This window comes from Squalius cephalus (genome assembly GCF_949319135.1).
Source record: "Squalius cephalus genome assembly, chromosome: 9".
Lineage (NCBI taxonomy): Eukaryota > Metazoa > Chordata > Actinopteri > Cypriniformes > Leuciscidae > Squalius > Squalius cephalus.
In genome coordinates this window covers 5,456,332-5,478,825 of record NC_137130.1, presented here as the reverse complement: position 1 = coordinate 5,478,825, position 22,494 = coordinate 5,456,332, and the positions used below count along the sequence as shown (strand labels likewise).

The following is a 22,494-nucleotide window of genomic DNA, read 5'->3' as shown; positions in this document are numbered from 1 at the left end:
ACCTTCAGTCAGAACACTATATGATGTACATGAACATAGTCAAACTCATACTAATACTACCACAAAAAAAGTATATAAATATATATATATGAAGACTTCAGGTGCAAAAGCCTCTAATTGCCATCTGAAATTTTTTTCTAAAATGAGCATTTTTATCAAGCTCATATATTTAAGTTCAGTAATTTCACTTTAATGACAATTAATTGGTAATTTTCATTGCCATTAAAGTGAAATAACTGAACATAAATATACAAGCTTGATAAAAATGATCATTCTTGAAGAAAATTTCAGATGGCACTAAGAGGCTTTTGCATCTGAAGCCTTATATATATATATATATATATATATATGTACATGTCACCTATATCACCTCAAACCTCAAAAATAAAAATAAAAACCTAATAATTATTATAAAGAGGGATTAGAGTCTGAACCAGAAACGTTAGATTCTTTACTATTCCTGTCCATATTTAAGGTATTGTTAAACCTGTTTGTGCATTATCGGCTTATTTAAAGCGTAATTTTCAAATAGAACCATATAGTTGCTGTAAACAACTAAACCATATAAACCATATAAAATCCAATCTAAACAAATAGTCAGTTAAATGATCTGCTCATGACATTTACAGTTTTCTCTTCGCTGTGCTGCATTTCTATATGCTGGAAATGCTCTTTGTTCACGTCATCTGCGTGTCTGTGCATGAAGAGAACACATTTATACTTTGCACAGCATTTTTCCATCATGCACATTTCTGCTGTTATTAGCGACCTTGACAATAATCGCAGACCACCCTGAATCCTGACAAGCACTTTCTAGCAAGTTACAATCTAATTGGTTGACGTTTAACCTTGGTAGTAAGGGTTTTTTATTATTATTATTCAAATAATAATGACTGTCTTTTATTGTGGTATCATCTATTCTATTTTAAGATGAATCTGCCTCTAAAAACAAAACAAAGTGTGGTTCATATCAGTCAGACGGTCTTTGACACTAGTTTTGTGACCCTGTGCATGTGTAAAGAAGCATCCGTGACATCTGCAGAGCTGTGTAAACCTCTGAATGCTTCCTGCTGTTAAATTAAACAAGGGGAAAACTACTGGAAGAGCAGCAGGTTTCACTACAGGCATCTATTAAAGGAAATCCAAAACGTGTCAAAACACGTTCATCTTCGACCCTATTTTTGAGCACAAGCGCAAGACACATACTCAAACTAAAATGGCTGCAGTACATGAACCCCTTGCACTGCAGATGAAACCATTGTCTCTTGAAAGAAGACACTTGGGAGATTATTGTCCAAACGTCAGAAATAAAGGATTAGTTCACCTAACAATGAAATTATATAATTTATTCACACTCATGTTGTTCTAAATCAGTATATTGTTTTTTTTTTTTTGGAATCAATGACAAAGGAATCAATGACACGCACACGCACGCACACACACACACACACACACACACACACACACACACACACACTACTTGTATATGTGGTTTACGGTAATGGTTTTGCTACTGTAAAAATTTAATTAATCAATCAACGATACTATTGATCAGCATTACCAAACGTGGACGTTCCACTAGAAACAAACATTGATGTATTGTTTTAATTTAATACTGTGAAGCTGCTTTGATACAACCTATGTTGTGAAAAGCGCTATATAAATTAACTTGACTTGACTTGACTTATATTCTATTCCCCTATAACCCAACTCCTAAACCTACCCATCACAGAAAACGTTCTGTATTTTTTTTAAGCCATTTGGTTCATGAGGACACAGGAAATGTCCTCATAAACCATGTTTACATTGTAATACCCATGTCATTATACACATTTATATCCTCAAAAACCATATATACAAGAACACTCACTCACTCACACACACACACCATTAAAGGGTCACGATGCCAAGACTCCTGAAACCGTGCAAACAGCTTTCTGTATGTAAACAGATCAAAATGTATTGAAAAGTAAATTATGAAAGAAATTCATTTTTGGGTGAACTGTTCCTTTAAAAATCATGATGAGAAATTAAGACAATTTCAAATGCATTGTAAAGGCATTTTTTTACATGAAAATACACGACACTGGCCTAGAAACACAAAGAGTGAAAGCCTTATATGAGACTCTTTTGTCTCTATTCTGCACCTGTTCCCCTCAGAGTGCATCATTTAGTCGAAAATGGACACGAATGATAATTCCCTCTAAAGACGTGAAGTAAACAACTGAGAATGCATCAATATTTCCCATTCACTGTGGCATATGGTTTTGAACTAATGGATGTAGCAAACAAACAAGCCTCCAACGCGTGTGTTTTCTCATGCACGCTAACATGGGAAACAGTGAGACTTTTCCAGGTGTGCTTGGTAAACGTGATGAGCTGAATTTTTTAGGATAATGGGTTTGTGATTATAAGGCACAGACCTTCTTGCCCTGTGGGCCCTCTGGTCCGATGTCACCCTGTGGTCCTGGTAAACCCTGCAGGGGAAACATGAAACAGTGGCATGAACATTTGCGTGATGTCTCTAGGGATGTGTAGCATTATCTGTAGACACCTAAGCATTATGCTGCTTTACAGTGCAGTAAAATACAAGTTTTGATATTTTAATCATATGTTGGGTGAAATTCAAGATGTGTTTGAACATTTACCTTCTGTGAAATAAGTTCTTTAAGATTTAGTTTGAATGAAAGGAATGGTACAAACATCGGTCTCAGTGCTAAATACAGGTGTAAACAGGCTTTCGAACGTTCTGTTATTGATCACTCAAACCACATTTGCATATTCAGTCAGCAGCGAAGGACCGCCTACTCACCTGTCAATCAACCATAGTGCTACCTCAGCCAACAAAAGTGCTAACGTTCCCATTAAGTTCCGAAAACATTATTTCTGAATGTTCTCAGAACGTTCAAATGTCAAAATGTATTTATTTTTTTGGTTATGGAAATGTTAAAGGGTTATTAGTTCATCCAAAAATGAAAATTCTGTCATTAATTACTCACCCTCGTTCCAAACCCGTAAGACTCTCGTTCATCTTCAGAACACAAATGAAGATTTTTTTGATGAAATCTGACACTTTGACACTTCAAAAAGTTCATAAAGAGATCGTAAAACTAATCCATATGAATTGAGCAGTTTAGTCCAAATTTTCTGAAGAGACTCAATCGCTTTATATGATGAACAGATTTAGTTTAGGTTTTTATTCACATATAAACATTGATCAGTGAACATAAACAGAAGCTCAACCGAACATGCTTGACGCTCGAGAATGAACCATCTGGTTCTCGCACGTCAAGCGAATATGTAGGGCGCATCGCAGATACCATAGGCCCTTAAATATGTGTGTGTTGATGAATGTTTATGTGTGAATAAAAGCCTAAATTAAATCTTTTCATCATATGAAGTTATCGAGTCTCTTCAGAAAATTTGGAGTAAACTGCTCAACTCATATGGATTAGTTTTACGATCTCTTTATGAACTTTTTGAAGCGTCAAAGTCAATGGAGCGACAGAAATCTCTCCAATTTCATCAAAAATATCTTAATTTGTGTTTCGAAGATGAATGAAAGTGTTACGGGTTTGGAACGACACGAGGTTGAGTAATTAATGATAGAATTTTCATTTTAGCGGAACATTCCATTTTATCATTCTACAATCCATTATGGGAACGTTTCTTTTGAATGTTCTCTTAACATTCTGAAACGAGCAGCAACATTTAAAACATGTTAGATAATGTTTCAGATAAAGCGTTCCCTGAATGATGTACAGGATAAATGTTTTTGTCCTGACATTTTAGAACAATATTAAAGACCAGATTGAACGAAAGTTCTATTAATGTTACTGAAACAACGTTTGCTCGTAACTTTGAGAGAACCTTGCCAGAACTTTCTGAGAACAATCCCTGTGAGCTGAGACAACATTTTAAAAGTAAAAGGCCTTAAACTTTGAAATGGCTTTAAAAGAAAACAAAAACTGTACATTTTTGACATACATATACATGTAAATATGCAGACAGGTGTGACATTTTTTGTTTGACATAAGTTTTGAATAAATAAATAATAATCGCATACCTGCAGACCTCTGGACCCTTGTGTGCCAACTGGACCTTCAGGACCCTTTCAGATGGTACAATATAAACTAATTAAGCATTTGAAACATATATTATTGTGTTCATCACATATTCAAGGAGCGTGCAGAATGCTGTGACGTCTGAAGGTTTATGTACCCGGTCTCCTTTGATTCCTGGGGTTCCACATTCTCCTCTTTCACCCTGTACACAGTCAAGAGATGATCAGAGTCATGACAATCTCACATGACTGTGCGCTTTAACAGAAATGAATTATGATTTGGTGCGGGGCTTCAGTACCTGCTCTCCTTTGTAGCCTGGTTTCCCCTGTGTGCAAAACAAGAAGATATTAATATATGTATTTTTTAGAAATACCCTAATTATTCGCATCTTGCACATTGGTCGGTGATGTCATATATTGTCTGGATATATTAAGTCATTTAAAATAATTATAAAAATGCAATTCATACTTAGAATGGCTTGACTACACTTTTCAATTTCTGAAATTTAAAATGTATTGTAATGATTTAAAAATATGTAATTTATGTAAAGTAAAAATGTCTAGGTGGTGTAAAAGTCTGGAAAATGTAATCAAACAATCTTGAAAAAAAAATTAGTTTGAAATGATATTTTATTAATGTAACAGTGAAGCAGTTTTGTTTTATATATATATACATGTATGTATATATATATATATATATATATATATATATATATATATATATATATATGTATATGTATATATATATATATATATATATATATATATATTTAAAACAAAACTGCTTCACTGTTACGTTGATAAAATATTATTAAAAAATGTCTACCAAATAAAAGTCAGCGTGATGCAATAAAAAATAAAGGAAACCATTTAGCTGTCACATGACAAGAAAACAAAATCAGGAAATGACATCACAGTGGACTCCTCTAAGTGTAACCCTCATGGTCAGTAAGTGCTTTTCAAAATATTGACTATTTTTACCTTCTTTTTTTTTCTTTTTTTTTTTACATGATAATTAGTTCACCTTTTTTAAATAATAATTCAAATGGAATAATTAAAAAATATATTTATATAAAATATTTGAACCTTTTTAAATGCTTTTTCTTTGAATAATTAGGATATAGTGTATTCAGTAATAATGTTTAATAGTTAAAAATTTGGTAACTTTTTTTGATGATCACACCACCAGACAAGTTTAGACCTTTCTTTTTTTTACGTACTTGTTTAATTGTACCCAAATACTGTAGGTTTTCGATCATGTAGCACAATATTTTTGAGTATTGTGTCGTGATTTTGCGGATAGTTTGTCCCAGCATCAGCCACTCACCTCTGTACCCTCACGACCAGGAAGTCCACTCAAACCAGCATCACCCTAACAACGGCACAAAAGTGTTTTTTAGAAAGAGTTAGCCTGTCATTCTTGATCCCTGTATCTGAATCTGAGAAAATGTGTATATGAAATATTAAGAGACAAATACACAACTATATAAATGGCCATCAGCTTCCTCATCACATTTCCCATGTACATCAACATAAGCAGGCATACGCCAGAGAGAATGATAGAAATGCTGACCTTATGACCTTTAGCCCCGGGGGTTCCGTCCTCTCCTGGGCGACCCTTCTTTCCCTGCCGGGGAAACGGGAGAAAGTGAGCAGCTGTTTTAGTTCTGTTTGAGTGAAAAAGTGAATGACCTCATATATCTGATGCTTAGTGGAGCGGCCTTGTTTTTATATGTCACTATGTTTCCATCCACCTATTTTTATTCGCATTTTGGAATATCGCATAAAAAAAACTGGATTTAAACTCCAAGATGCGCATAAATTCTAAAAAATGTGCATAAAATGTTATGCACTCAGTTGAGGTGGATACATATTTTTTATCTAATAAGAAAGCAGGCGCATTAAAACTACAATGAAAAACTTAATAAATCCCTTGATTGCATAGCTTTTTAAATGTTGGTTTGATCACTCTGAAAGGCCTGAGCCAAAGTCTGAAATCAAAATAATTTCATTTAATTCCCTTCCAGAAGTGTCTCACATGATTGCATTCCCAAACACCAGCATTCGAACGCAAGAGAACATGACATGAGTTTATTGCGTTTATGATGTAGGAAAAAAGAGCCATAGTGGCTTCCCCTTCCATTTTTATTACAGATATTTTGCGCCAATTTTCCAGGAATGGAATGAAACGGTACTTTATTCCCAAATGTTTTATTTGATATTCCAATTTTCCAAAGTTAAATTTGCAGTTTTGGATGGAAAAATAGCTATTGTTATTTTATTATTTATATAATATTATGGTATTTATTAATATTTTGAATTAGCTTTTATTTTTATATTGTTTTATATTGTTTTCGTTTTAAGTTTTAATGACCTTTTTATGTGCTTTTGTCATTCTCTTTGTTCTTTTAATGTTTTTTTTTTAATGTTTTTTTTTTATCTTTGTTTAGCTTTAATTTATTTTTTATTTTAGTTTTAGTTAAAAGTTCAAGTTTTTCATCTAATATTTATATATTTTATTTCAGCTTTATTTCAATTAATAAAAAACTGTTTTTTAAAATAGTTTTAGTTGAAATAACAACACTTGTTTTTGTTTAGTCTAGCAAGTATCTGTTTATAATTGTTGCCAAAAGTTTACCAAATCTGACAAAATCTCCTATTAGCAATTTATGGCAGTGTTATTTCAATTAAAAAACAGGGTGTAAAATAGTGAAATAGTGAAAATAGTGTCTAGTGAATTGCTTTCTGAACCATTTAGATTGTTCTAAATTGTTCAATTGAAACGATTCATTAAATTGAATTGAACTTCTCAGTCTGGAGTTTGAGTTTATTGAGTTTATTGAGTTTGACTCGGCACCTGGTCAGCACCTGATCGACTGCTTCGGTCACAGCAAAAGTGCAGGCCAGAGAATGTTAAACTAATGAGAGCAATTACCTAAGCCTGTCATTTAAATCCATGAGAATGTGTGGAATCCCTGAGAGGTAAAACACCTGGATAATGATGGTTAGGCGCCTGCCGCTGAATAACCGACTCTAACGTGATCCGCCCTTCTACACACTACAGTTTAAGCCGTGTTAAAAGAGCAATAAAAAGATCAATCTGAACTTGTTCAGTGCATCTATTTTATTTTGACCAGAATCACTTGAACTGAATCAAACTCAGTAACTTTGACTAGAGATGCACCTATTGCAGATTTCTTGTCAGTGACAGAATAAGAACAAATAAACAAATTTGCAAACAACAGCACAAATAATTGCAATGTATAAAGAGAGATATGAAATAAACACGGCTTTAAGTTTTTCAGGTGTGTCTAACAGAAGGTCAGTATTCAGGAAAGAAAAAAATACTACAGAAATGATGTAAAACAACACTGTATAGTCTTCATTGTAAAAATTAAATACAGATGAATGCTTACAACGTTACAAAAGTTATTCAGTCAAGAGCAGAGAGTGGTTTTCTTTGTCTTTTGTTCTTTGATTAACATGACAGACGGCAGCAGGAATATTAGGCTGCTGTCACTTTAAGAGTTTAAGAACACAACACAAGTTGCACAACATGCGTTATCTTTCTCAATTTACGTTCCAAAACTGACTGTTTTTAACTGAATACTCACCAAGACAGGCATTCTGACATAATTGTGTGTGTATTTAATCGCTTAATTGCAGTAAGCCACTCATTTTGGTGCACAAGCTGTTTGAGAGGCGGCTTTTTGTGCGCGCCAATTGTAAATCTTCGGGAATTAGTAAATTATGCGCAATACAAGCACTATTTAACTATTGTCACTTTGCCGTCGGAGAGAAGAGAGTGAGAACGCGCAGCTGATGTTATTGCCTGTGCCGCTGGCAACAAAACAGACCGGCTCGGAATCGAAAATACGTGAGACTGACCGGCCGGTCCGGGCCGAGCATGTGAAAATTCGGCTGATTCTGGTCTCTGGCCAGTCAATCGGTGCATTTTTTATCACAAAAATCCCAAAATGCTAAATAACTGCAGTTATAAGGACAAAAAATATAAATGTCACCATGACTATATTCACCCATCATTGCCAGGTGTGGCAAAATGTTAATTTTGGACCCTTAAGTGTTTGGAAGTCAAGGTTTTCAGTCATAACATGTAATTACATTCTCTTCACTTTCAACAGGCTAAACATGAAAAACACTTTTTTCAGAATCTTATTTCGTGTTTTCCCTAAGGTAGTGCTGAAGGGTCCTGACAAAGATAATTATCCTGACTTTTACAAAGCAAAGTAGTTATCCAAGATGTCAGAACTGTGCCTGTCTCTTCCCACTGTTGACAATCCTCAAAGGAATACGCACCTCTTAGGAATCGGAAAAAAGAGGAGAAAAATGTGCCCGCGGGCCTTTCTGGAAATATGGTCCCATGTTGAAGGAAGTTTACAGTGAAAATACTTACCGCTGGGCCAGCGGGTCCTCTCTCGCCTTTCTCACAAGCACACTTCTGGGACAGAGGACACTAAATATAGAGAAAAGAGTGTAAATGGAAAAGCAGGTTTTATTTGTTTGTGTTTCAGTAAGGCAGTGATGCTTTACATTAAATATTATCTATATGATCTACTTACCCCATCATTTGCCAGCTGAGCCTATGTAGAGGGAACAATAAGAAAATTTGATTCTGTACAAACTATAACTGGTATATAAAAGCTGCAGTCATAATTGTTGCTATATGGCAAGGATTCATTTTGTGAAGTTTGGGTTAACATTATGAACATCAGGCCATACGTTCATAAATCTCCCCAGAGATTAAAGGAAACACTATCATTTAACATGTTGAGTCCTGCTTTACACTGGTGTTTCTGCTCAAATGAGAAAAATGAAACCTGCCATAAATGCTTATCAGTATAACAGCAGGAATGACAACAAAGATTTATGGAATATATAAACCCAGTCCCAGATGTATAGAAAAGCCACAACGGGACGTGTTTACTCTAATTATAGTAAATGAAGTGTAGAAAGGCTAATTGTTAGGTGTCAGGGATCCTAAAACATTAGCAGAATGTAATTATTTTCTCTTCTGTACGTTCAAATACTTGTCAAATACAGGCCAGATGTGGTTAGCTGGTCTTATCTGGTTTAAACTGGTTTAACAGGTCTCCCAGCCTGACCAGCTGACAAGTCCCCCTCTAAAACCAGCCAACCAGACCGACCTGCGGAAACCAGGTGACCAGCTAAGACCAGCAAACCCAGTAAAGCTGGTTTAAAGGGATAGTTCACTTTGAAATTAAATTTTGGTATGTTTTAGCTTACCTGAAGGGCATCCAAGATGTAGGTGTCTTTGTTTCCGCAGTAGTTTCAATTTTGATATTTTTAGGTCAAACCGTTCTTGTCTGTCAGTCATATAATGCAGGTCTATGGTCACCACCTCAAAGGTCCAAATTAAACAATTCCCCATCGTAAGTACACATTGATGGCCTAAGACACGAAACGTGTGAGAAAACGATCAGTATTTATATCGGTTTTACCGCTTGCGCAGACTAAGCCAGAACGCGCGCACACGTCACACAGCAGGAAGCGCCCGCGCCCTCAGATCACTTGGACGTGGCTGTGTACAAGAGGTAAAAACTATATAAATACTGTTCGTTTTCTCACACAAACCGCTCGTTTCGTGTCTTAGGCCATCAATGTGTACTTACGATGGGGAATTGTTTAATTTGGACCTTTGAGGTGGTGACCATAGACCTGCATTATATGACTGTCAGACAAGAACGGTTTGACCTAAAAATATCAAAATTGAAACTACTGCGGAAACAAAGACACCTACATCTTGGATGCCCTTGAGGTAAGCTAAAACATACCAAAATTTAATTTCAAAGTGAACTATCCCTTTAAGTTTAAGTTTAGCAGGATGATAGTCACAGTATTTCACAAGCACATATTACTGACACTAAAGACGTCAATCGTTCATGTAAAATAAAATAAAAATTCCCAATTAAGCACGATATTGAAAATCGTGACATTAACAGTTCACTCTATGTCAGGTTTTAATGCATTTTTGTGTCATTCAGCCGTTTTCAGTGATGAAATATAATAATAATAATAAAAGAGCAAGTGATAAATCAATATTAAACTAACAGAAACATTTGGGCAAATTCCTACAGTAATTAAATTGGAAGTTTGATTCGAGTGAACACGAACGACTGGTGAAGCCCGATTCACAAGAAAATGACTCTTATAAACTGGTTCTTTTTAGTGAATCAAAAACACAGCACAACAAATAACTCTTATAAATCACACACCCAATCTTTCAATATCAAGTTACAATCACTTTCAGTGATTGAATTTAATAGTAATAAGGCCTTTATTGAATATTGCTGTGTGGAAATGTATGATATTTAATGTTTTTGTAATATACCAATGGACAGTGAAACTAAAATATGCACAAGTTATTCCGAATCAAAATCAGAATCAAAACAAGAGCTTGTGAATTGAAATCGAATCAAATCAGGAAATCTGAATGGTTACCCAACCATGTAAAAAGAGCTCTATGTAGAAATCCCAGTAGGAGAAGTGTTTGTAGCTTTTTTTATTTTAGTTTTTACCCTTGAACAAGCCCAGAAAAGAATCTGCAGACTTTTTACATAGAACTGTAACTATGTAGACTTTTACTGTAGAATGCCAAAAAAGTATTCAGAGGTGGACAGTAACAAAGTACATTTACTTGAGTACTGTACTTAAGTACACCTTTTGAGTATCTGTACTTTACTTGAGTATTATTTTTTCTGGAAACTTTTTACTTTAACTTCACTACATTTGAAAGACAAATATCGTACTTTTTTACTCCACTACAATTTTGTCAAGGTCCTTGAGTAGAAAGTAACATCAGTCAGTGGATGATTCTGGTTGCAGGGGTTGCATTTTGGTTGGAAATGAAAGTCGGGTTGACGTCAGAACCCTGCATCTGATTGACATCAAAACCCGACGTCAGATTGACGTTGGATATTGATTGAAAATAAAAGTCGGGTTGACGTCAGAACCCGACTGATGTTGGTTTCTGACGTCAACCCGATTTTCATTTTCAACCACAATACAACGTCCGTCCAATGTTGGAGATCAACGTCAATCTGACATTGGATTCTGACATAAACCTAATTTTCATTTTCAACGTTGGGTTTGGTCTTCTAAATGTGAATTTTGTCATTGTTTTGGAGCACACTAGCTTATAGATAACAGTAAGGCTAACATATTCATACTAAAAGCCAAAAAACTTTAAATAGGGCACTATTTGAGGGAACAGCCATTTGGGTGTCTGAAACCATTGTGGACGTTATTGAGTGACTTATTCAATCTCACATTCAATCCCACTACTGGAACTGTGTTCTAGAAATAAATGTGATATTGATATAAGTGCAGGCATATATTCAGAGGCATAAGGTACTGTAAGTATTACACACAACAGTGCAACAATAATAAAACAATGCATTGACATTTACTTTTTACTTTTGATACTTAAGTACTTTTAAAAACGAGTACTTCTGTACTTTTACTTAAGTAAAAATAGGTCTTTACAACTTTTACTTGTAACGGAGTAATATTTGACCAGTAGTATCTGTACTTTCACTCAAGTAAGGAAGTTGTGTACTTCGTCCACCTCTGAAAGTATTCAACAAAGCTCAGAGTACTCTTACTGGTAGCTGAAAGCACAATCAAATCAGCCAAAATAATGACTACACAAACACTCAAGTTGCAGGAATGAATTTGACCAGATTTGAGGGAGTTCTGTGTGTGCTTGCCTATGACACACTGTGTGAGGACAGAACGAGTGCTTGCGGGACACCATACTTACAATCTGAATAATGACTTTTTCCATGACGTTCGTGTCCTGCAGATTATACAGGAATTTGGAGGCTGGCGTACTCGCCAGCAGTCTCAGGTTTGCTGTGTTGGCAGGCTCATTGGCAGTGTGAGTGATGCCAATTGTGAAGGCCTTCACGCCCTGGTTCTTTGCATCAGCCATAGCAGAGAAGATATCAGGGTTTCTGGGATGAAAGAAGCCATCGGTCATCAGCAGGGCAATCTTGATGCTTTGTGGGCTCGATTCTTCCACAAATATCTTGGTCATGTTGGTGATGGCGTAGGTGGTGTAAGTGCCGTGGCCGATGTAGGCCATCGGTGTGATTCTGCTCTTGAAGTTCTCCGAGCCTCTCCACTGTTTGAAGGTCTGCTCGATGATGACGTGGCTGCTGTACTGAAGCAGGGCCGCTCTCCAGCTGAGCTTGCGGCCTGTATCCAAGCGGATGCTCTGGAGGCCTTCTATAATGTCCATGGTGAACTTCTTCTCTTGCTGGTGGTTGTCCTTGGCCGTCTCAGAGCTGTCCAGCAGAAAGCCCAGCTCCAGACTGCAGTCCTCATCCAGGATAGCTGACGTCACAGCGAGAGATAAAGTGTTAATGGAAGATTAGATAATCTATTATACAGTTGGGTAAATTCTGAATTTAAGAATCAGTTTCCTTTGATTATGATTGAAATGAGTTGAAATAGAGTTGAAATCCAACACTCACAGAACAAAGAAAATTCATTAGTCCACCATAAATGTTTTGTGACAGAACATAAATAAATATATCAATCATTTTTGACTAATTATGCGTATTTGTTTCCTGATATGTAGAATATGATTTAACATATTTCTCTGAACTTAGTTTAATATCATCATCAATTAACGCAGCTATTGGCCAAACAAATTTGATCCATATAACACAACAAAACATCCAACACATTTTTTCAGATAACTTTATAAAATACACACACAGACACAAATTATATTTATTTGTGTGTGCGTGTGTATTTTATAAAGTTATCTTTCAAAAAGTTACATCTCAAACAGTGGAGAGGCTCAGAGAACAACAAAAAAATCTGTATGCATTATGCATATTATCATAATGCACATCATCAGGTATTTCCAGAAATATATACAGTGCATGTGTATATATATACACATACACAAATACATACATATATACATATATTTCTTGGAATACCTGATGTTGTGCATATGATAATATGCATAATGCATAAAGATTTTTTTTATATGTATTAAAAAGTACTGGCACCAAAAAAGTTTTTTTAAAAAAAAGTGGAATTTAAAAGGCCAAATCAATTCTGAATAGTGCTCAACCCTGCAATCTATATGGCTTTTTGCACAGAGGATGAAATTCATCTACACTTTTTTGATGTTACATAACTATTTCCGAACTAACTCTGTCACTAAATTGTTAGATATTGTCAATATTGTTTTAAAAACACCAATCATCCTCTAAGTATTCTAATAATCCTATTTGGACTCACTAAGCAATGCAGTCTGTCATCTGATCTTACTTTCAGCACAGCAGCTCATCAGTCTTCATGTCACCGGTGACAAGACATGCCTACCAGTTCTTGTGCGGATATGAATGATAAATCATGTATATGTTAGGAAACTGTGAAGGATAATGCCTGAGGCCTCTGAAATCACTACGACCAGACATCCTCTAAGAAAGATGGTCTTTAGATGTGCTGCTGTAGTATGTCTAGTATGTCTTAACATGACATTGCATGTTTTAAAGCGTAAAACTAGCTTTATGTGTCTTAGACTGCATGAGATGCACTGACGGTGACCCATGAGTTCATAACTCATACAGTAGTAAGAAGTCTTAATGAGTGAGTCATTGAATCATTCACTCAAATCAATTCGTTCTGAAATGTTGATTCTTTCAGGATTGAAACGCAACGGTTCTGATGGGGCTTTGTTTGGATCTATTTTCATTGAAAGAGCAAAAACAGACAATATGTGTCTTAAATGTAAGTTACATACTTAATATTAACTTATTGTTATTTAACATTCCTAAACCCTGGGTTAACGTCCTTAATTACATATTTACGGTGTCAATGTCACACGCTGTATGTTTACATAAAGGCCCTAGCATTGCGCATCCTCATATTATATTGTATAAGTTTATCCTTTATCTATAAATGTAAGTCTGTCTTCATTGTCACGTTTTCTGTCACCATTTTACATTTTCTCCTCAAACGCTGAACGCACAATGTTTCCGTGAGTGTCCAAAGCACGAAAATTTGAGGCGCGTGATTGGCTGTTGGTTGCTTAGCACCTAACCATAACATTCTAACACCACATCGTTTTACACTGTACAAGTTTATGGCTTTTCACACTTGAAATATTTGTTACACTTTATTATGATGGTCCTTTTTACACATTATGTTGACTATACATTGCACATGTCAACTCTAATTAGAGTGTTAGTAGAATATTAGTAGATTGGTAGGGTTAGAATAAGTTGACCTAAGTTACTTATAGAAAGTCTGTTGGGGAACCATGAAAATAAAGAGTTAGCAGATACTAAGCTGACAGTCTACTAATACTCTAATGAAAGTTACTTGACATAACTGCAACGTTACTTACAGTTTAGTCAACAGAATGTTTAAAGGAGACCATCAAAAAAAAGTGTTACCAAAATAGTTATCCCTGGATCATTTTAAAATCCAGGTAAACGCAATCCTGGGTTATCTTGCTTCACTTTTCACACTGCTCATAATTTACCCGAAGTTAAAGGAACACGCCGACTTTTTGGGACTTTAGCTTATTCACCGTATCCCCCAGAGTTAGATAAGTCCATACATACCTTTTTCAACTCTGTGTGTGCCGTGACTCTGACTGACGCACCCACCGCTAGCCTAGCTTAGCACAAAGACTGGAGGTAAACAGCTCCAGCTAGCATACCGCTCCCAATAAGTGACAAAATAACGTCAACATTTTCCTATTTACATGTTGTGATTTGTATAGTCACAGCGTGTACAAATAACAAGGTCACATGAGACACAGCCATCTTCTAACCGTACCGTACACATACTGGGAACTATATTCTCAGAAGGCGAAGCACTGCTACTTGGGCGGCGTTATTTTGTCACTTATTGGGAGCAGTATGCTAGCTGGAGCCGTTTACCTCCAGTCTTTGTGCTAAGCTAGGCTAGCGGTGGGTGCGTCAGACAGAGTTACGGCACGCACGGAGATGAAAAGGGTGTGTATGGACTTATCTACTCTGGGGGATACGGTGAATAAGCTAAAGTCCCAAAAAGTCGGCGTGTTCCTTTAAACATTCCTTGACACCGTACATTCCTAAACCTTGGGTTAACGTACTTATTTTCATATTTACGGTGTTAGCAAAGCGTTCCTTTACCCGGGGTTAAAAGTGGGGTTTAGAACGATGATATCCCAGGGTAAAAGTGCAGTGTGAAAAGCCCTTAAGTGACATACTGTATTTTTCCGAGTGAATTAGGATTAATAAATGTAGGGCAGAACTTGATTTCATCATGAAAGTTGTGCGAAAGGTTAAAAAAAGGCGCGTTTTTAAAACCAAAAACTCTACAGTAGACAATATATGAATTACTTTTATCCTCCAAAAATAGCTGTAGTTTAGAGTCAGTGTATTCAGTAATGCTTTCTTCTATCATGTCATGCATGCTAAAAAGCAAAAATGAATAAAAAAAAACTGCTCATGGATCTGGTCAGACAAAAAAAACAATGCATTGCATACTGTCACACAACACACTAACATAGACGCCTCACATTGACCATCATGTTTCTGCAGTTTGCCCGCCGTCTGTCCTCCGGTCTTGACTCTTGTTGGCCCGGTTCGTTCCTCATAGAAGTCCTGAGCCCAGACGCTCAGCAAACCAAAACACAACAGGGACCAGCTCAACGTGTGAGCCATGACTGCCACTCCTGCAATAATAATAATAATGTATAATTATAAACTTGTCAAAAACATAGAAATAAGAATATTAAAGTTAGCATGAAGAGAATACACAGCATTAAATGTTACTGCATTATGATATTATTTAACAGTTTCCACCTGAGTTTCTTATTACCACAATACACAATAGTGTGCATATCAACTCCTGACTAACACATACATTATTATTTGAATTATCACTTAGTGAATTATTTAACCATGTTTTATTGTTTCTGGAAGGCTTTTGTCTTTCAAACACATGAAAATGTACAAATTCACATCATTTCATATTTACATGCAATGCAGAGATTACCCTACTTGTTTGTCAGTTGAACCTCTTTGACCTGATATATTTTCTTGAAGTAAGCCTGTAGATTTTAAGTTCTTAAGTAAGGCCAATAATAAAATTAAGTCAATAATAATAGAATTATGTTCACAGTTCTCTGATGTTGGTAAATGGTCATATGGCATGCAGGAAAACAAATACATATTTAAAAAGTTTTTTTTTTTTTTTTTTTTTAATGCTATTTTCAGTTTTAATGATTTAATTATTAGATTTTCATTAAACTCAGGAACTCGTAATTTATTTAATGTCAATTTTTTGCAATATGTCTATTTATGTGTACAAAATCTGTGTATTCTGTGTGGTATGCGCATATAATGCGTGTTGAATGTTGCTCCTGGTACAGTTCGTGAAAACACATTTCCAGAATGAGTCTGAATCTGAACCTAGTTCCATCATGAACCCCAGTCTGGGAAACTCTGACGTAATGTAACATTTAATGCACTTCATGTTGTTGATAACAAAGAATGGAATATATTTTCTTTCTCTTTGTATTTCTATATCAATATGGTACAAGATTATTCTATTCAAATCAATGTTATGAACAAGTTAGGTCAAAAGTAATCAAAAAGTAGTCTGATTATATTACCTTATAATGGATTACACAACTTCAATTTTTGCATGTAATTTGGAATCAGTAACCAACTACAAATTATAAGTAATCTACCCAGCACTGACTACATAGTACAGTATTTATAGATTAACAGATCAGTCTTTCTTGCACTGCCTAATTTTACAGTCATTGTTTTTTTTTTTACCTAATACATTATAAAACCCTTTATGTAAATTACAAAAAAGGGTCTAATTTTCTTTATGCAAAATATCTTTTCTTATTTTCTCTGTAAATATTTAACTTATTAATATATCTCTTCTCAAACATAAATCAATACACAAACAATTTCCAAGGGCAAATGAAATCTCTAATGATATTCTTACATACGAACCTGCTTGACATGCACTGTACAATATTACCTTCCAGAGAGACTTTAATAATGCAAAGCTCAAAGATGGCAAAAAAAGAAACTTTCATATTTTTATTAGATGTTGAAAAGTTAACCACAATTTGTAATAATGTAATGAATATATATGGCAGTGACTCACCTTTGGCAGCAAAGCCTCTTGCCACAAGCACAGCCCAGGTGTGCAGCTCAGCGTTCCTCCGGTGACGTGTGTGTGTGTGTGTGTGTGTGTGTGTAAGTGAGTGGGTGAAGAAGACTCTGAAGTGAAGAGCAGTTCTGCCTGAGTGAACAGAAGTAGAAGTCTTCCTCGGGCTGCGTCTGGGACTGTCACTCCCACTTTGAAGGGGAGGAGAGCCCACCAAACTCTTTAGTAAAATTGCATCTAGACTGCACTTTTAATACACTTTTTGTGAGCTTTAAAGTGTACTACAAAGTAGATGATGCATCTCATGCTTTACAATTATTATTATTATTATTTTAAAAATTCCACATATATTCAGATCATTAAAGGCAGAATTGATCCTAGAATTCTATCATTATTTACTCATCCAATCCCATATGCTGTTTTTTTCTTCTTCCATGGAACACAGAAGGAGAATTGCAGAACACTGATCTGCAAACAAAAAGCTTTAGAACACTTGGAACAAGTACAAATCATACAGATTATTTTTATGATTTTATGGTGCTTTCTTTTGACCCGGGCAAAAGATAACATACGAATTTTAAAAGACATGAATATGTACAAATACTCCCTTAAAGGAATAGTTCACTTCAAAATGAAAATTCTGTCGTCATTTACTCACCATCAAGTTGCAATGAGTTTCTTTGTTCTGTTGAACACAAAAAGAAGATATTTTGAAGAATGTCGGTAACCAGACAGTTGACGGACCCCATTGACTTCCATAGTAGGAAAAAAAAATACTATAGAAGTTAATAGCTACCATCAACTGTTTAGTTACCATTCTTCAAAATATCTTCTTTTGTGTTCAACAGAGCAAAGAAACTCATACAGGTTTGAAACAACTTGATGGTGAGTAAATGATGACAGAATTTTCATTTTTGGGTGAACTATCCCTTTAAATGGTCTTGTGACTTAGTACGGTACTCCTGTATGGGGTTTTATGCTACATGACAGACTTAAGATATATGAGATGAGGCAAACAAAGGGGAATATGGGTGGAGTTAGTTTTACAAGTTTTTAGTCTTTCTTCAGGCATTCCCCGGGATGCTCCGGTGGCTGTCATGGTGATCAGAGGGCCTGACCTCAGATAGTCTTTTCTTTACGAGCTTTGTTTATGACTATTATAACACCCTGATGACCGTCCTGGTCATCATGATGTTGCACCAGACTAATATACGACGACAACGGGAAGCGAGATTGTCCACAATGTTCTGAAATCTGGTATATATTTTACCGTTTAAAAATTTGGGGTCGATAAGACTCTTATGCTCACCAAGGCTGCATTTGTTTGATAATAATACTGTGAAATATTATTATAATTTAAAATAACTACTTTCTATATGAAAATGTTAAATTGTAATTTATATCTGTGATGCAAATCTGAATTTTCAGCATCATTACTCCAGTCTTCAGTGTCACATGATCCTTCAGAAATCATTCTAATATGATGATTTGCTGCTCAAGAAACATTTCTTATTATTATCAAGGTTGAAAACAGTCGTGCTGCTTAACATTTTTGTGGAAAAATCGTCATGCATTTTTATTTCAGGATTATTTAATGAATGAACAGCATTCATTTAAAATAGAAATGTTCTGTCACTTTTGATCAATTTAATGTGTCCTCACTGGATGAAAGTATTCATTTCTATAGCTTGCACTTTATTTTACAGTATGCGCACTTTTAATGTACTTACCCACAAAAGTACTGGTAATGTAAGTTATAACAAGGTAACCCTGAACTTACTGCCAAACCTAACCTTAACCCATGTAATCACCTTACATTACCAGTACTTTTGTGGGTAAGTACACTGTAAGTACATGTACTGTAAAATAAAGTGCAACCAATTTCTTTCAAAAGAAAAACATCATACTGACCCCAAACAATAAGTATGTTCTAATAAAGTAAGCAATAATTTGAGTCAGAGAAAAAGAGGATGGTCCTCACAGTATATCTGGGGCATTATATCACTTTTGGTGGACTTTTCACCCTCAAGTCCCAGTTCATTTCTGACCCGGGTGTGAGCGTATGTGACCTGTGACCCAAGTGCAAGTATGGTACAAGTGTTTGCATGTCCGGAGCAGACTGTGGAAGAAGCCGAGGCTCTGCCGTTTCGGTTTCTAACTCCGCAGGCTATGAACACTCAGAGCTCGACTGACACTCTGGAATGCTTTGTCTCAGAAACCACACACTTAACCCTCTCAATAAGGATTATGATACAAAAATGTGAGTGTATGGAAGTGAAATCACAACTGAAATCTCTTTAATATCTCAGCTGCAAAGAGATTAAATTAAGAGAAGTTTCTTTCTTCTCTAAAGTTCCCCTTTAGACTTTATTTTATGATGGAAATATCAGTTAAATCATGCCATATTCATTCATTTTAGCCAATGGAAATAACATATTAGTTGATGAAAACATGCTAAATTAAATAAAATATTCATACGCTTTACATATGATTCATCACCATTTAACACAAACTGAAGCAACATTATAATGAATATAGCCTACACTATTGTAATACATTGTTGAGTATCTTCATTTTGATTATTTGAAATAATCATATTCATCCCAGATTTAGCTAATTCTGGCTTAATCTAATAAAATACATGTTGGAGCTGTTTTAACTGAAAGTAACTTGCACTGAGATATCTTAAAATATTAAGATTTTATTAAGAAACCTAATTGAACTAAGGCCTACTTCTGGCTTAATCTAAGCCCTGTCTGTGAAACCAGGCCAAAATGTTTTATTTAAAGCATAATCACTGTCACAATATGCATTTTTCGTCTCACCTATTGTTGTCAAACCTTCGCTGACGAATATTTTCGCCTGTTATTTTACTGACGAAATAAACACTGAATCTAACATAAGATTTTCAGAGATCTTAAAGGGTTAGTTCACCCAAAAATGAAAATTCTGTCAGTAATTACGTTAAGACTTTCGTTCATCTTCGGAACACAAATTAATATATTTTTGATGAAATCTGAGAGCTGGATCACTCCTTCATAGTCTGCTAGGTAATTGATATCTACCAGCCCAGAAAAGTTAGTAAAGACATGGTTAAAATAGTCCAAGTGACTACAGTGGCTCAACCATCAGTTTATCAAGCGATGAGAATACTTTTTGTGTGCAAAAACCCCCAAAAATAACGACTTTATTCAACTATTACTTTTCTTCAGTGTGGGCCTCTGAGTGAGTTCACGAGAGCAAGACGACACATGCGTGAGAACTGAGAAGATGACACTCTCGATCATTTGAAAGTTAAGCCATTCATTTTGCGGCATTGGTAAGGTATACTTTTACGTTTTCTATGTTTTCACGATTCGGACATCCAGGAAATGCACACTTTAGAACCATTTTAAACACGACATCGAGACCCGTCTGTGTCATCTTCTCAGTTCTCACGCATGCATCGTGTTGCTCTCATGAACTCATTCAGAGGCCCACACAGAAGAAAATGAATAGTTGAATAAAGTCGTTATTTTTCTTTGTTTTTTGCGCACAAAAAGTATTCTCGTCGCTTGATAAACTCAACTTAAGGTTGATCCACTGTAGTCACTTGGACTATTTCATGTCTTTACTAACTTTTCTGGGCCGGCAGATGAAATTACCTATCAGCCTATGAAGGAGTGAGCCAGCTCTCAGATTTCATCAAAAATATCTTAATTTGTGTTCTGAAGATGAAGGAAAGTCTTACGGGGTTGGAACAACATGAGGGTGAGTAATTACTGACAGAATTTTCATTTTTGGGTGAACTAACCCTTTAACATGCACTGTAAAAAAAAAGTTGCTGGCTTAAATTTTTAACGCACAATCAACTTGGATGTTTAAGTCATTTCAACTTAAATTACATTAAACTGACTTAAACAAAATTTTGTTGAATCTTGCATAACTCAAAAAAAGTTGAAAATTGCTTAACTTATTTTGATGAGTTCAAGCAATGTAAAAACATATGTTGTCATAACTTATTGATCATATAATTTTTTTCAGTGTGTGTTCAGATTTGCAAAAACACAAATATCTCCATCGGAAAGTCAAAATGAACTCAAATATTTCTCACCAAGTTCTTTCAAGACCAAATGATTTGATACTATACTACAGTAAAAGCTATACTCTGTTGTCAGCTTTTGACTCCTTTCTGTCTATTTGTATTTCTTCAAGGAATATTACCCGAGATGAAATTCAAACTTGCAACATCTGAACAATAAAATCTGTTTCTTTAAAACGTTTCACAAATTGATTCCACTGTGCATGAGTGAACATGTGAAGAGGTTTCTCAAATAAATATGATTCTCTACAACTAAAAGTATCAAGACAATCCTAATGGTGCAGCTCAACCACAAATTTTACATTTCTCTCTGAAGAATGACAGAATCATGTAAAGGCATGCAGCGGCGCTCAGCAATGGCACTGCTCTTTCCATTGTTAGAAATTCCAGCTGTAGACGGAATGAACTGACTGACGTTTGGTCAGGTGAGAGTCTTGGTGAAAGTGCTGCTGCTGGGGGCGTGGCTTCAGGTGTGGGGGCGGAGCCAGAAGACAGTTGTGGTGGGAGTTTTCCAGGGATGCAAGTTCAGGCAGTCATTTAGGAGGCGGTGGTCCGGCGTCATCATGTTTCAGTGTGCAATTCAAGCTCCATTATAGGTCTGTCATTTTGCTCATTTTGATTACGCTCAAGTATGACTTAAGTATGACTTTGTTGGTTTATTCTTTTTTTCCCCGTCCTGGAATGATTATTTGTACATTCCTTGTTTTTACCCAATTTGTGTATTTCTGCTGCATCCATAGTCAGAATTACTGTAATTATGAGTTTCCGACTAGTAAAAACCATCACATCTTTGTCAAGCTCATAATTACAAGTTGGAAATTTGGAAATAGTAGTGGCTTCAACAGTTAAAGGTAGTTATTATGTGGCGACAATGACGGATTGAGTTGAGAGTTGTAACACTTTAAAATAAGGTTTCATTTGTTAACTACATTAGTTAACATGAACTAACAATGATAAATAGCTAAAGCACTTATTAATCTTTGTTAATGTTAATTTCAGCATTTTACTAATATGCTACAATATTGAAATCAAAGGTAGTTTCTGTAAAATTATTTAATGGACCTAAGATAACATGAACTAACAAAGAACAGTTGTATTTTTATTAACTAACGTTAACAAAGATTAATAAAAACTGTAACAAATGTATTGCTCATTGTAAATG

The 22,494-nt window shown here is 35.4% G+C and overlaps 1 protein-coding gene and 1 long non-coding RNA gene across 2 annotated transcripts in view; one reads left to right on the top strand and one right to left on the bottom strand.

The window, feature by feature from the left end:
• The window catches only part of col28a2a (collagen, type XXVIII, alpha 2a), a 38,826-nt gene extending 21,494 nt beyond the window's left edge, over window positions 1-17,332 (bottom strand). The window contains exons 1-11 of the mRNA XM_079880470.1: window positions 17,249-17,332; window positions 15,639-15,794; window positions 11,865-12,439; window positions 8,644-8,664; window positions 8,478-8,537; window positions 5,637-5,690; window positions 5,391-5,435; window positions 4,363-4,389; window positions 4,222-4,266; window positions 4,067-4,111; window positions 2,424-2,477 (exon numbers count right to left, since the gene is read on the bottom strand). Of these exons, the coding sequence (XP_079736596.1) occupies window positions 2,424-2,477; window positions 4,067-4,111; window positions 4,222-4,266; window positions 4,363-4,389; window positions 5,391-5,435; window positions 5,637-5,690; window positions 8,478-8,537; window positions 8,644-8,664; window positions 11,865-12,439; window positions 15,639-15,783 (1,071 nt within the window). The 5' untranslated portion in view covers window positions 15,784-15,794; window positions 17,249-17,332. The remainder of the gene's footprint in view (window positions 1-2,423; window positions 2,478-4,066; window positions 4,112-4,221; window positions 4,267-4,362; window positions 4,390-5,390; window positions 5,436-5,636; window positions 5,691-8,477; window positions 8,538-8,643; window positions 8,665-11,864; window positions 12,440-15,638; window positions 15,795-17,248) is intronic.
• The window catches only part of LOC307164079, a 45,800-nt gene that overhangs the window by 20,039 nt on the left and 3,267 nt on the right, over window positions 1-22,494 (top strand). The gene's annotated exons all lie outside the window — the stretch shown is intronic.